This window comes from Chaetodon auriga, chromosome 6 (genome assembly GCF_051107435.1).
Source record: "Chaetodon auriga isolate fChaAug3 chromosome 6, fChaAug3.hap1, whole genome shotgun sequence".
Lineage (NCBI taxonomy): Eukaryota > Metazoa > Chordata > Actinopteri > Chaetodontiformes > Chaetodontidae > Chaetodon > Chaetodon auriga.
This window is the reverse complement of record NC_135079.1, coordinates 25,277,845-25,293,294: the sequence shown is the minus strand read 5'-3', so window position 1 is coordinate 25,293,294 and position 15,450 is coordinate 25,277,845. Positions and strand designations below refer to the sequence as shown.

The 15,450-nt window shown below is 44.6% G+C and overlaps 3 protein-coding genes across 4 annotated transcripts; 1 reads left to right on the top strand and 2 right to left on the bottom strand.

Annotated features, from left to right (window-relative positions):
- Positions 1 to 242: 242 nt before the first annotated feature.
- Positions 243 to 2,858, bottom strand: bida (BH3 interacting domain death agonist). Its single transcript, XM_076733376.1, has 4 exons — positions 2,718 to 2,858; positions 2,068 to 2,317; positions 1,604 to 1,737; positions 243 to 901 (listed from the first exon to the last, which is right to left on the bottom strand). Exons 2-4 carry the CDS (start codon positions 2,309 to 2,311, stop codon positions 704 to 706), a joined length of 576 nt encoding a protein of 191 aa, XP_076589491.1. The 5' UTR covers positions 2,312 to 2,317; positions 2,718 to 2,858; the 3' UTR covers positions 243 to 703.
- A 654-nt stretch (positions 2,859 to 3,512) lies between these two features.
- On the bottom strand, positions 3,513 to 8,017 carry wee2 (WEE2 oocyte meiosis inhibiting kinase). 2 transcript variants are annotated; one of them, XM_076732677.1, is made up of 11 exons: positions 7,592 to 8,017; positions 7,247 to 7,455; positions 6,872 to 6,929; positions 6,335 to 6,504; positions 6,104 to 6,225; positions 5,832 to 5,978; positions 5,627 to 5,731; positions 5,474 to 5,559; positions 4,508 to 4,678; positions 4,162 to 4,310; positions 3,513 to 4,021 (listed from the first exon to the last, which is right to left on the bottom strand). In XM_076732677.1, the coding sequence occupies exons 1-11, from the start codon at positions 7,889 to 7,891 to the stop codon at positions 3,856 to 3,858; spliced, it is 1,683 nt and encodes a 560-aa protein (XP_076588792.1). In that variant the 5' UTR covers positions 7,892 to 8,017; the 3' UTR covers positions 3,513 to 3,855. The 2 variants fall into 2 exon arrangements, with proteins under 2 accessions (XP_076588792.1, XP_076588793.1); XM_076732678.1 differs by lacking the exon at positions 5,627 to 5,731 and having other exon boundaries at positions 3,711 to 4,021; positions 5,937 to 5,978.
- Positions 8,018 to 8,812: 795 nt separating this feature from the next.
- Positions 8,813 to 15,427, top strand: dennd11 (DENN domain containing 11). Its single transcript, XM_076732679.1, has 9 exons — positions 8,813 to 9,435; positions 10,055 to 10,154; positions 10,292 to 10,450; positions 11,366 to 11,519; positions 11,607 to 11,745; positions 11,957 to 12,088; positions 12,174 to 12,324; positions 12,541 to 12,609; positions 12,747 to 15,427. Exons 1-9 carry the CDS (start codon positions 9,012 to 9,014, stop codon positions 12,940 to 12,942), a joined length of 1,524 nt encoding a protein of 507 aa, XP_076588794.1. The 5' UTR covers positions 8,813 to 9,011; the 3' UTR covers positions 12,943 to 15,427.
- The last annotated feature ends 23 nt before the right edge of the window (positions 15,428 to 15,450 follow it).

Below are 15,450 nucleotides of genomic sequence, written 5' to 3'. Positions count from 1 at the left end.
GAACCTCGCTCCATGCTCGCTCGTGAACGTCTGAGCCTTTCCAGCATGCCCCAGGTGGAATGATCATAAGAGGTGTTTTTGGAGCATTCCACAACTTTCCCAGTCTTTAGTTGCTCCTGTACCAACTTGTTTGAAACATGTTGCTGCATTTACAAAAATCAACCAAGTTGATGAGGTGAAACATGAAATGTATTGTCTTTGTACTGTTTCCATTTGAGAATATGTCAAAAAGGACTGGCAAATTATCACATTCTGTTTTATTTATGTTTTACATAGTCACAACTTTGGAATCAGAGTTGTACAATCTCACAGAATTCGAGACTGAAATGAAGCAAATCTCAGGAAAGAGATATTTATTCAAGTTAGACAATATACATAACATGTATATGCTGAAAGCAAAATAATTGAATACAAAGAAATCATGTATTTCATATCATGTATGTAGAAAATGAAAACATAAGACTTTTAAACAACATTTAACAGGCAGTAAGATTCAAAGTTCAAGTGTCACAAACAAAAATTTCCAGTTTTCAAAACATGGCAAATTCATTGTCACTTTCCTTTTCATGTAAAGTGTTCTCACTACTGTTAACGCAGCTCCTTTCACAGTCGGCTGGTCATGAGGAGCAGATGTCAGTTTCAGATTCAGCTGTCTTCCACCACGAATTTCTCAGTAATTTCCTATTAGCCTGCAGCTCAAAAGTCACCTGGCCCCCACTGGGCTGATGTACTGCAGAGCGATGCTGAAGAGGCTTCTCAGCAGCCGTGGGGCCTGCTCACACACTCCCTTCACCAGGGTGAGAGTGAGGGCCACAATGACCCTTTCCCGGGGTAGATCCTTCAGATTCACACCCTGCCGCATCACCCTGTCCACCTCCCAGGAAAGGTGGTCTTTCCATTCCTGGAACATAACGACAATACTCAATACCAAACAATAACACAGGACTCTTCACAGTTAAGACACAGCAACAATACTAACAGCTCCATGCTGCTATCACAACGGTGTGCACATCTTGTTTGAAACGTGTTGCTGGCATCAGATTTAGAATAAGAATACAATATTTTGAGGTTTTGATTCTGCATTTGTGTCACAAGCATCATGAACACAAAGTGGAAAAGCTGGAAATTTTACCTGAACTTAATGTAGCTAATGTGCGTATATACGCATGTTTATTTATTACAGAACTCAAATGTATCGCTCCTCTGTTGAAAGTAACATGTTCTCCTGGATGGAAAACGACTATCCATTGATCGTTCTAATCACTGAACCAGGGAAAAAAAAAAACTGTGTGATGACCTCCTTGTTATAGATCTCTGTACAAAAGAGTTGGGGGCTTTCTGCCTCTTGGGAATTGCAGGACATCAGCTTAGGGTTTGGGAATGTGTGATGGGGCTTTTCTCATGTTGTTATTTTTAACAATAAATTCTACAAACTGATAATGACAGTTTGTTTCGGACCTAGTTAAATATTTGAAACATGGGGATACTCACTAACTCAACAACAATAAGAACCTATTGTTAATTTGAGTCACAATAGAAATGATCAAAGACAATAACCATCACAACAACAATTCAAAGATCCTCAAGTTCAGAACAGACTCACTTCAGAGGGGGAGGTCCGGATGTTCCTGCTCAGGTTCTGCGTAGCCCGAAACACAACAGAGTGTTCAAGCTGGGCTGCAATTTCTCTCAGCTCTTCTGCAACCTGCTGGAGGGCTGCAGCATCTGCATGGTTCCCTGCAGGAAAACAAGAACGCCTCAACATCAGAACACCTTAGTCAACATCATGGTTGCTTCTGTGTCGAACAGGAAGAAAAATATATTTCCATAAATAAACATACAGCCATGAGCCTTCATTACCTCTATTCTAAATGAATGTGGAAATGAGATGCTAATGAGATGAAATAGCTGAAAGCCGTCACTTTCTGCTTTCTCTTTAAGCTAGAACCTGTTTTGCTGGAAACAGCTTATCAAATATGAATGTCAGTGCTCTGACCTTTGGACGTTTAGGACTGTGATAAAGTGGGATTTCGCTTTCAGAATTCAAGCCTTGTTGTAGTTACTCACCAGGCCGCTCTAGCTCCACTGAAGGCTGAATATGATCCAGAGAAACTGTGATGCATCTGGGCAGGTGACCATCTGTTTCCAGGTCTCCACCGTCCAGAGGTTCTATCCTGAGGCCGTTATTTATTTCCTGACGCAGGGAGAAAAGCTCCTGTCTGTACTCTGAATCTCTACAGTCCGCCTGGAGGAAGGCCAGAATGACCAGGGCGGTGTTCTGCCCGCTGGTCAGATTCCTCGGGTCATCCATCTCGGCCTATTTAGACAGTAATGAGGGTAAAGTTGGCAAGGTTCGCTCAATAAGAAACAAACATTGCTAACCCAGTCAAAAGATTAAAAAGAGGAAAGTGAACCTAAATTCAACAATGAATATTTAAACAATTATCTACATGTATCATTCAACGCTATCGACTACAAAACACGGGAAAACAAAACAACTCATCCATTTACAGAATTATTGTAAATTGACAGTTGGAATGCTAACGGGTAAGCTAGCTGGAAATAGAAGCTAATGCTAACTTTGCTAACTTCAGTTAACTATCGTTAAGTCAGCTCACGTAAACTTTCGAGCGTCAAAGTTAACGTTAAGCAAAAGCTTAAGTGGCGACTGTGGCTTACGTTAAATAAGTTTCGGAGGAGTAGCTCGTTTTACTCACATTCGTTCCTTGTGCCGGGTACGTAAGCTTTTAGCGTTCACTTCATACAAATAACTCTTGCTAGATTAGTGATGCGCCATTGGGCACCAACCACAGTCCTGCTTTGGCGACTGGTCCACGTCTGAGCAAAACAACGCCGCCGCGCGTGTTGTGTGGGTGGACCCCAGAAATGCAGCATGATGCATTCAACACCGTCAGAAATCCGGAAGTTATTTTTTCAGCACTGAATTTCAAAGTGGTTAGTAAGAAATTCGCCGTGCCGAGTTTACACAAAATAAAGAGAAACCCCAGTACGTACATAACCACACTGGAGACAGAAGTTGCCAGTTGGAAAAGGGATGTAAAATGAATATAGTCTCCTTCTACTTGCCCAGTCAAACCATATGAAAGAGCCTACGGTTTACCATGTGTCGTGTTTCCTTGATTTATCGAGTTATGACTTCAGCAGTTTTTACTGACCAAACTGATCATAGAAACTTATGTCACTTTGTGTAGATGTGACCTGCTGTAAATGTACAAATGCTAGTATTGTCTTAAAGGTATCGTCACATGACTTGACTCACGTGAAGAAAAAAAACCTTTAATTTGCAGTCTGCTGATAAGTCCATTCCTGATCACTGCTCCATACAGTCACAGTTAGCTGCAGTTGTAGATAACAATACCAACACAACACTGGAAAGTCCCTGCTGTGGCTTTGTCAAACAGCCTTTCTCACTGTGCTTTTTGGATTACACAGTACACCATTGAGACAAGAGCTACATAAAAAAACAAAACAAAAACAAAGTGAACAATCCATCTGATAAAGCTTAAAATGTTTATTTACAGTTAAAAACAAGTCAGTGGTTGGTTACATACATTGGTCTGCAGTGGTTACAAGCTGTTAAAAAAAAAAAAAAAAACAACTGAAAAGGTGAGATAAGTTAAAAAACAATGCTGGCCAAGGCTCTCCGCTCTTTCAGAAGACTCATGGGATTGTTCAGTTATTTCAATCAGCTCCAATAAAACCTTTGCTGTACAGGGCATCTTGTCACACAGCCCTCTCATACAGACCTGCTACATTTTTAGCACAACATTTGTGCAGAAAGAGACACACTGCATCAGAGCAGAAGAACAGACATGTGGGCCTCACAGCATCCCATCAGACTCCATACCCTGGACAACCAAAGCTCACGGATCGCGCTGTCGTCCTACCAACAAGCCTCCTTCCTGTTCTGGTTGCAGACCCCATCGCAGCAGGGGGTTTCAGGCCAGGTGTGAGGCTCTGGTTGGGTGACAAAGCTGCCTGGCGTGCTTCCTGGAGCTCTCTGAAGAAAATTGAAACAAGTGAAAGCTTTTAACTGGCATCAGCATTTGAGTATTAAGCAGGACCAATTTACTGAATTAAGAAGTGGTTAAATTTAATACGGATGGGGGCCTGAAACCTTTATTTTTCTCCCCCTCTTACTTTTCAAGCATGGCTGTCCTGAACTTCTCTACATTGAGCTCTCTGCGTAGCTGAGCTGCCAGCCTCCCCGTCCTCTCCTCCCTTAAGATTGTGTGCTTGCAAAGTTCCCTGGCAGATGGCCGCTTCGCCAGGTCTGGATCCAGCAACAACTGAACAAGAAAAAAAAAAAAAAAAAAAAAAGGTCATTTGCAACAAGCTATGCTAGTGACAAGAGTGAACTTAAGTGCTTTTGTTACCAAATAAAAATGCTATCAATAGGTAGCTTACAAATCAAGTATATTTACATTAGGCCAGATTCAAATACTCAAACAATGTGACAAAAACATCAGCCTAGAAATAAGAGCACCTGAAGTAGGCCTCTGAAGGGAGGTGATAGCTCCTTTGGTAGTTTGGGGAGGCGTCCCTCTCTGAGGCTGTGCCACTCATCCCCATTTTGAGGCAGAGGGGGAGCCCCGGCTGCCAGCAGCACTGTAAGGCCCAGAGCAAAGACATCTGCTTTGGGGAGGTTTCTGTAATCCTGGAGAGCAGAGAGATGGATGAAACATGAAACCCTCCTGTGTTAAGCCATGTGTTTCAGTTTCCCTATTACAAATGTCTGTGCATTCCTCACTGCATTGGACTACATAAACTAGACTGCTTCTCTTGTGTTTGGGTGTGTGAAATATCTGAGACTCCCCATCAGTCAGAACTGAAGGAGCTACCCGGATGAAAAGCAAAATGTTTTCAAGTATCTACAGCCTAGTTTGGTTGATCTTGGTTCAACACTCCTTGGATAGCTGGACTTCTGAACTTCAGATTTTTTTTTTCTTTAAAGCTACAGTGAAATCAGAACCCAAGACTACTTATCATGACTTTCAAGGCCTTGCATGGTGTGGCACCATGCCAACTGAATGAGCTTCTAAACCATTACTCACCAGCCTGTAGCTTGAGGTCCTCTGATAAGGCCGCATTGGTTATTCCCCAGTCAGGGGTGAAGAGCGAGGGTGATGAGGCCTTTGCTGCTCAGGCTCCAACCCTTTGGAATAGCTTCCCTGAGAATCTTAGACTAGAAAATTCACTGCCCTCTTTTATTCTGTCTCAAGACCTTCCTTTACCATTTGGGTTTTTCTCAATCATTTTATCTGGTACTTTATCCATTATTTTAGCTTTACTTTGAGCTGTTTGTTATTTTTACTCGGTAACTATGTGACTGTTCTCTCGCCTTCTTTTATCTGTCCTTTGTTGTGAAGCACTTTCTAACAGTAGTTTTGAAAGGTGCAATATAAATAAAGTTATTATTACTTTTCCTTTAATGGTTGCACTGTAATTTTACCTCATGCAGGACCTCACTGGCCAGAAAGCGACTGTCCCCTTCCTCAACTTGAGGACTGTTGGTTGATGTCACATGACCCAGGTCCCCTGCAGAAAACATGAATCAGATTTGACTGCAAACATTTTACATAGAGATTTATCAAACATTTAATACCAATTTTGTATATGACTCCTGCTGAAGTGCTTCCATCATCTTCCTCTTCACTCTCGCCATCACGTACAGCACTTGTGCTGGGACGCTGGCAGATGAATATATTACCTACAAAGAGGTGATACAAGGCGGGTTTTAAAAGGTACAAGACACTTTTAGGCTTAAGACTGGAGGATTTAAGAAATGCAAACTGCTCAATCAGACATACTAGGTTTGATGTCCAGGTGTACGAGGCCCGAGCTGTGGATGTATTTCAGCCCCATAGACACTTGTAAGAGCAGATCTTTCAACTCGGCCTCTGAAAACAGCTCACCCTGCACATCCCTCTTTACAATGACATCGTTGAGACTTCCACCTAGCGTGCATGCACACGCACAGCACACACACACAATTGAATTCAGATCACCTTAAAGATATCTAGAATATTATTTCATACAAGTCATCCTAAACTGTGCTATTTGACAGTAAGGGGAAACTTACTATCACAGTATTCATTCTGAATAATCATGTGGTCGTCTTCTGCCCATGCTGAATAATAGCGAACAACATGTGGGTGGTGCCCAAGTACAGCATGTGCGTAGACTTCCTTTAGAGCCAGTTGTCTGAGAGAGCATAAAAAACACTCACTGGTACATTTGATCAATTCAGGAACGCATTAAAAAAAGTGGACTGATCCATCTCTGGCAGAGAGACGACATGCTGCTGACTCACTCGTTGGCAGAGCCTGCCAGGGGTCGGCGAGAGCGTTTTATGGCGTACAAGCAACCATCCAGCCTCTTCACACACTTATAAACTGCCCCAAACTCGCCCACGCCAATGCACTCCAGCTCCAGGAATTCACTCTCATAGCGTGACAGCATGAGGGCTTGGACAGCTCGTCTCTGCCAGATAAACAGACGGATGCCCTTTTGGTTAAAACCATAAGAAATTTTTTAAAGGAGGAACACACACAGCTCAGTCTTAAGTCTGATTACAGCCAGGAGAACCGGGGCTTTTCTTTGGTACGTCACCAAATATGGTTGTACTTCCACAAAGGGTGAAGATTCTGACAGAGCTTTTTTTCCCCCTCTCCTTTGCTGGAGATTCCTTAGAGAAATTCCGGAAGTAGGACTGGCAGCATATAATTTTGGACAAAACAACAAGTGCGGAGGCAGCCAAGGATGACAAAGACTGATGATGAAATCATATCAGAGGCATCTGAGAGAGAGAGTTACATCCACCAGAAAGCACTGATAAAAATAGCTGTACCTTTGGTGGGAGAAACGCTTCATCATCCTCCTCAGATGACGTTAGGCTGTGTTTCAACCTGAAAGATGAAACTTTATGAAAATCTTTATATGTACTGAACAAAACTATATTACTAAGGGATTAAAAGTCAGGCCTATGTTTAGGGGCACTAAAAACAGAAGGGCAATTTAAACATAGCTCTCATGAGACACCTACACCACAATAAAAGTGGACTAATTCCCTTGTGACGTGAGATGCTATGAATGACAGAGCTGGGCAATTCTCCAAACATTATCATCAAACAAATCCCTCTGTGTGAATCAAACTGCTGAACACGCACCGGTGTTAACAATTCATGCCCATACAGATGACGATACAGCGTAAAGCAGCAGTTACCTGCGTCCACAGTCATCATCATCATCACTCCTACAACTACTCCTCCACTGCAGCTCGCTGTTTCTACGGACTGTGTCAGGGGTGAAAGGATTCACATTGACAGAAAGTGTGTGGATGTGGGTAGCAGCAGCTGAGGTGAAGCACAGGGCCCTCTGATGCCGACTTATCTTAGTGCTGGAGCAAGGCTGGGACGACTTCGATAGTAGGCTCTACAGGAGGAGAAATGAGAGAAATGCAATTCATCCCAATGAAGTTACACTGGTTTGACATCTGAAACCAAATCTGACACATCATCCGAGGCCACAGGGGGCACACTAAGGACAATCGATGTGAATTGTCCCCTACCTTGGGCGTGCTGGGAGATTCACAGAGCCTCAGTTTCCTCCAGGAGGCGTAAGGGATGGGGCTGGTGCACTGTAAAGGGGAAGATGAGGTGCTGCTTCTACTGCGGTGACGTTGCACCCTGGGCGTCCTGCAAGCAGAGCTGGGACTGCGGATCCTGGGACTGCGGATCCTGGGACTGTGAACCCTGGGACTCCGGATGCTGGATATGTAGTCATCGGAGCTGTTGTCACTGCTGCTCCCTTCCTCTCCACAGCTAGTGAAGCCCAGCTGCTGGCTGATCCCGTCAAACAACGTCGCCATGCTTGGGGCCTGAGTTTTGGCAGAGGTGTCTTATAAAATGCTTTATCTTGTACCTGATTGCCCTTGGAGAGCAAATGACTTTTAAAATTTGGGACTGATGTCATAACTTAGATTATTAGGCCTTCATTTAAGTCTCCTTAGGAAGATGAGGTCATAAAACAACTTCTTATACTCTCTCAATCCCTAAACCAGTAGGCCTGTATACACATAGTATGATACAAGCTCAGTTCCTCTCTCATAGTGTAATCAAACATACAATATTACTTACTGCTTTCTGTTTTTAAAACATTCTGTTCACTATATGTAGGACAACTGAAAAGCAGCACTCCAGTCAGACTGTGCTGTTGTGTTCAAACTCACCTGACGCTGCACAGAGGCTTCACAGAGTGAGTCATTAACATACACATCAGTTTGGGCTTTAAGTTCGAGTTATAATGTGTATTTATCACGTATACTCACGAACAAGCCGCCTTCCCTGCCACCACCACGTTTCAATTTCGCTCTTTGTGTGTAAATGACGTCCTGTTTAAATGAGCTATACCACAGGGTTCACACATCGAGCTCTCTGATTGGCTGAGCTGTTCACCACACACCTGACTTTCCTCTTGCTGTTGATTGCATAAACAACTTTATACATCATTGTAATCAAAGCTAGGAAAATATAAATACTATGTATATATGGATGCATATGCATGTGGTCAATGTCATCTCGAGAAAACTATGAATTCAAATTTCAAGTAAAACGAAATAACACGAAAATACCTCAGAGGAACATGTGAGTGAGTACATCACAGCGGAATCTCTCCATGAATCTTAGAATAATATGGATTATTATGGGCAAAATAAGTGTCCTTTAACCAAAATTAGGTCATTGTATTAAATAGTAATATAGACACGTGGGCGGAAGTCAGCGACGTCATCAAAACAGTGAGAAAGGAGGAGGGAAAGCAGCCCGTCAGTGGATGTGACACGCTTACAAATACACAGAAAACAAGCCAGCGAGCAGCAGGACACCATGATCCGGCTCCAGCAGCGCGACTAGTGTGCTCGATTCAGCTGGACAGCGGACTTTTCTGATATTCTTCAACCTTCCCGAGTCGTCCGAGGCAGCCGCAGAACCATGGTGAAGCAGTCGGACCGAGCCCCGCTGCTGGACTGGGAGGAGATCCCACCGCCCGATCCGAACCAGGCGGCCCCGCCGCCGCCTTCGCCGCCGCGGCAGGAAGACGCGCCGCCGGAGAAAAGTTCGCAGCCCGTCGGGCGACGCACACCAACAGCGGCTGGTACTGGGTGGAGCAGCAGCGGAAACACCACCACCACCGTCATCACCTGCAGTCCGACGAAGAGCTTAACAGCTGTTGTTATCAGCGGGGACGGAAGCCCGAGCCGCCCGCGGACAGTGCTGTCTGGACACGGCTGGGATCGCCCGCAGCCGCTCGGTATAGATCGTGATGTGCCCTTCCCCGGCCTCTCGGTGAGGGATCAGTGGGAGGAAAAAGACCAGATCGTGGCTGTGTTTGTGGTTACCTTTGATACAAGATCAGGTAAGCAATCAGACAGTAGCAAGATCATTTGATTGATCTTTAATCTTAAATTATACGGATTAGATAACCCGAAAAATGGCCTGAATTGATGTCTTGTTGTCTTGGAATGGCAGTCTCCTCTGTCTGATGTGGTGTAGTGCATTATACTGAGTCATGGGAGTAAAGGGTGTATGCTATGCTGCTATGCTGTCAAACCTTTCTGACCTGAATAGATCGGTCCACAGTGGTGCAATAACCCTTGAACTTCCTGGTCTGATTTTCGAGCCTCTGGAAGCTGTCAACCATTCCGTGTGTGAGAGCTCAGTGACTGAAGCCCAATCTGGAATAAAAAGGAAAAGCATCCATTAGATTTAGTATAGAATTAGACAGAAAGGGATCATTTGGCTCACTGTCGTTAAAAACAGACAAGACATAAAGTCAACAGTTCATCAAACTCAAGGCCAGACTGTCAGTGCTTCATGTGTGGAGCAGGTCAGTGTACAGTCACAGCAGCTGAGTCAATGCTCTCTGGCATGCACAAGAAGGAGAAGCTGTCAGGATGAAAGTAGACAATGTGGGAAGTAACTTCAAGCTTTCTCTTCTGTGTGTGTGTGTGTGTGTGTGTGTGTGTGAATGGCAGGGAATATGGTAGAATGGTGCCTGCCTCACGACATCGACCTAGACGGAGTTGAATTCAAGTCGATGGCGAGCGGTTCCCATCGGATCACAAGCGACTTCATGTACGTGCTTCGGCTCACTCCTACCAGTCAAGAAGCATGAAACCGTCAGTCTATGGACGCAGGCGGGTCTGTTCAGCCCCCATCAGAAATCTGTCACTCTGTGTTTACTCGTCCTCTTTGTTTTACCCCTCGGCTAGATACTTCCGTAAAGGCTGCTACTTTGGGCTGGCCTGTTTCGCTAACATGCCCGTGGAGAGTGAGCTGGAGCGAGGAGCGAGGATGAAGTCTGTGGGAATTCTGTCTCCCTCCTACACTCTGCTTTACCGCTACATGCACTTCCTGGAGAACCAAGTCAGGTGAGGCATGCTTTGTGTCGCGTGTGCCTTTGTCTTATTTTGTCACCTGTGCACCACCCTGTATGGATTCTGTCTATTTGTTTCTCACTCAACCACATTCGCAGGTTTCTCTTTACGTGCCTGCTTATTTGCTCAAAATCCTCTCATCTATTAAACATGAACCCAGAGTCCCAGCCACAGCGATCGTCACAAGAGCACAGTTTTTGTATGAAGCCTTTGCACGGAAGAAGAAGAGGCCTTGACAGCCTCTCTTCTGTTTAGTAACTCTGCTCTTCTGCTTCAGTCCTCTCACGAAATCTCCTCATCGATTATGTATAAATGTGTGACATAGCCACAGTTTGCTTAGGTTACCACCAAACACGAGTGGATCTAGATTCGTCTGAGTGGAGTGCGGTCATCCAGCCCACAGTTTGTATGTGTGGTTACAGTGTCATTTCACAGTCGCGGGCAAATGTCTCATGTGGCGTTCGAAACATGTTAAGCATGAGTTGATGTGGTTAAAGCGAATAGAAAAGAGGCGTTTATGTAATGCGAGCGGCCTCAAATGATCCCACAATGCAATTTAAGAACAAGCATGGGTTACCAACCAAGCACAACTGGTAATATTACATTATAGACTACCTAAATATTGTCTGACACTGAATACACAATTTTTCTATATAGACCGTCCATTACAGTGTATAACGAATAGTGTCTGAGTGAATAATTTCAGATACAAGCTTCATTATTTCAGTAACTGTCGTTGACTCTCTTGGATTGTGCTGCACGAGCTGTGAGCACGCTGTGCACATCATGCAGGATTTGTGTAAAAGCACTGAAGCAAGTTTAATCTGCTGCGTTATACAAATCTGAAAAGCCTCATACCTGACCTTATTCATCTTTCTCTCTTCTCCTCCTCCTGTCATTGCCTTGCAGACACCAGTTGCAGTGTCCAGGCCAGTATTCTCCACTGGAGGCCTTCTATGAGGATAAGAAGGCCGTCCTTCCCCCGACAGGAAATGGTCTGGTTACTGCTTGCCCAACCTGGAGTGTCACCACCATCAACCGCTGTATGCATCCAGAAATGAAGGTCTGACAGCGGCAGTTTATAGCACGTTTATACTGTCGGCAATAGTGTGTTTGCTCAGTCAGAAATCACTTTCCTCACTCCTTGCAGATCACCCATCCAGCCGGCTGCATGTCCCAGTTCATCCAGTTTTTCGGGGAGCAGATAATGGTGCTGTGGAAGTTTGCGTTGCTTCGGAAACGGCTCCTCATCTTCTCCCCTCCACCTGTAGGTGTGGTCTGCTACAGGGGTGAGAAGCTCAGACACACACTGACACACACACACACACACATACACATCCCTTTGATTACCATAGCTCGATGCCATTTAATATGGCTGCAGCACAGATTCACACAAACAGCTCAGGATGTGATAAATGTAGTCTTGTTGCAGCCTGAGTGTTTTTTCATTTTCTATTTCCCTGGAGATGTTTCATCCACCGTCTTCTTGTGCTCCCTCAGTGTATTGCTGTTGCTGCCTGGCCAACGTCTCTCTACCTGGAATCGGTGCCTCTGTGCCTGAATTACGGCCTTTCTTCTACATCAACGTAGCCGACATCGCTGCCCTGGAAACGGAGATGTCATATGTGGCCTGTGAGTGAGGCTTAGCTGCATGTAACTGCTTCATTTGCCGCTGGTCGTAATCTATGGAAATGACTCCTTATATGTGCTTTTTAAGGCACCACAGAGAAGATTTTTGAGGAGAAGAAAGAGCTGTACGACGTCTACATAGATAACCAGAATGTGAAGACGCACAGAAGTCATTTGCAGCCGCTGCTGCGCCTGAACGCAGCAGACAGGGAGAAGTATAGGAAACTGAGTGAACAGAGGTACGCTACACGCTGTCAACGCTGCTAAATTAGCATCATGCCGAGTGTCAGATGATCTGATTTTCAATGTGATGCATACACTAACATTTTTTAAAGATGAATTTGTTCAGGTATCAGAAGAAATTCTACAAGATGAACATGAGCGTGCTTAAATAACAGGCCAGTGAGGCTCCGTTGCATTTCAAGGATGATGATTAATGCTAACTTTTTTCCTAGGCAAATGCTGCTGTACTCTCAGGAGGTGGATGGAGACTGCACATCAAACGAAGAGGATCTCTTCATTCTGTGAGTCTCTGATGAGCGTATTCATAGCTGCTACTTGAGTCATGATCACAGGCAGGAGCACTGTTATGTTGCTTTTGTCATTGTAATGTGGTGCCAAGGAGCACGGCATGATGCACTTGTCTTTAAACCTGTCCTAGGTTCTTTATGGAGCTGAATAACTGCATCTTCCAGACCCTCTCTGAGGTCGCAGGGAGCGTCGATCCCACCCTCACCGCTGAGCACGTGAGGGCCATGGGGCTGGATCCCCAGGGTGATCGCGCCTTCCTGGTCGACCTGCTGGAGGTGTACGGTATTGACGTCACGCTGGTCATAGACAACCTCTGCTGCCCCTGAGGCCCCCTCAGCCTGGGAAACCAGAGCACCACTGGATATTTGTGCCTTCACGGCCCACACACACCAAGACACTGAAGACACTGCCTCCACCCTGGGACTTCCATCTGTTGCCTGCAGTCCCCTCCTGGGTGTCTGTTTTCCCTCTATGTGTGTCTCATCTGACCTGTGGAGACTGTTTCCAAGCAGCGTGGATGATGAAGACACTTTGTGCACTGGTCCAACACCTGCCTGGCAGACGGTGATGCCGGGCAGCAGCGAGCTCGCACAGCCATTCACTCCTTATGTTATGGTTTTTGTCAGAAATACTTCTTTGTGTGTGCTTGTGTTGATTCCGGCTTATGTGGCCACGACTGAAGCACTGGAGGAAAGATGGAAGTCTTGGTCAGGTCTGGTCATCACAGCGGGGTGATTGGTGGTTTTCCCTCTGCACCCGTCACAGTGAAGAAGTCCCTGAAACATTCACACTTCTGCAGCTTTGGTGTCCACTTTGTCTGAAGAAAAGATTCATGTCGAGTTTTTGCTGCTGGAGATAAATCTGTGTGCTTCTAGTACTTTTTTCTAGGAGATTCTAGCCGTCATAATGTGAAGGAAGCTCAAGCAGTACCATACTCTCTGATTCTGTCTCTTGCTGTGATGCAGCACTTTGGGAGTTAGCACATGGAATGCTTTTTGACCACTTTATTTGCCTTTCAGAAAGGAAGCAATATGACTTTGTGTGTTTGTTGAAATGATCAGCCTTCTTCACAGCTTCAGCTTTTTTTAGAAAAAAAAACAAAACGAAACGATTTCTTTCGCAGCTGAAAGTGAGCGGTGAGGTGAAATCTGTTTGTTAATGAGTGTTTTTATAATGGGGATGGTTCATTATTATGAAGCTGACTCACAGAGCGAGAAGGGAAAGCCTGCTCAGTACTCTGTTCACCTTGATGCACCTTCAGCACGAGATGGATCTGATGGCGTGTCTGTGTTTGATCACGGCTGATGGCAGCGCTGTGAAAACTTTGTCGTGTCACATGTTTTACCCTCATGTGGTGATCAGCTGACGTTCTTGAATTGTCGATGAATGTGATCCTACAGTATAACACTAACTTATCATGAATGCTGCACCATGTCCACCACTGGACTATTTCCTGATTTGCACGGTGACCATGCTTAACTGTACTTTTATTTGAAATGTTTAGGACTTACAGTCTGAGCCAGCAAGTGTGTGTGTGTGTATTGTACCGTATACAGGCTTTCACTGCTTGTTTCATCTACTCGAGGCTGGTTCATCAGCGGAAACTGATATATATTCTGTCATCCCATTGAATGAAGAGTCCTTGATGGAGCCGTTTGTAGTTTTCTTGTTTATGGGCTTCAAAGAGATCCTCTCTGCTTGTCTGTATCCTTGACAAAGATCTCTTTGTGGTGTTGGAGATGTGCTGTTGGTCACGGTGAGGCCTGAGCAGAAGCTTTAACTCCTCCTTGACAGGCAGATTCACAGAGTCTGTTCCAGCTGAGGGTCTCTCTCAGTCTTTTCATCACAGTCCCATTGAGTGAATCCAGCTCCAGAGACTGGCCAACTCTGTCTTTTCAGTCCCCCCTGGCAGGCCGCTTCAGTTCACCCATCATCAGAGCTATAATTTGTTCCATGTTGGAACACGAGGCTGATGCTCACCTTGTATACATTTGGAGTAATGCTTCTCAGCCTCCTTATGCCCCCCTTTTTTTAAACATGTCTTTTTAATTCAGTGGTTTATAAATATTTTTTTTCATTATTACATTCCAGAAATGATCTTTCATGGTCTTATAGCCTGCACTGTTTTGTCTTGACCGCCCCCAAAGATGTTTTCCGGGTTGGTTAAAACATTTTTTAAAAAGTGCCCAGAGTATTGTATTTGAAAGACAAGGGCACTGAAACTTTGTTGTTGAAATGGGGCCTTAAAGAAATGTGATTCTTTCAAACATACTGCAACAAAGTGACTCATTTCAGCAGTATTTGCTTAAAGATTAAGTACATTGTCCTTGGCACTTCTGAATGACCTTCCTGTCTCCAGTGGAACCTGTTGATACTGGTCTATTTGCGTGTCAGCAAACATATTCTCTTGCCTCTGACGGTGTTTGCTTTACAGGTGTATGTTCAATGTAAAAGGGAATGTGCACAACACACACCACTGTATAAAATGCCTTCTACGTGGAGCCGTTCACAGATGTGTACCAGCATTAGCTAAACGAGTCGTTTGTGCAGCGTGTCACTCTACTGAATGTCAAAGACAGCAAAAGTATTGCACACATACAGCAACACACTCAGTAGTGTTTTCTTCTCAATTGTAATGTAAATCAAGAGCATTCACAGAATAACAAAGAAGTCTTCACATTCACTCATGTGAAACACTGTAAGAGATGTCAGTAAATGTACACATGAACTCCATAGCATGGGCAACTGTTAGTTTCACTGTACTGCCATTGTAAGATAATAAAACGTTGATACCGTTCAGGTGTTACCTAATCCTCTGCTTCTAACCCTGCAGA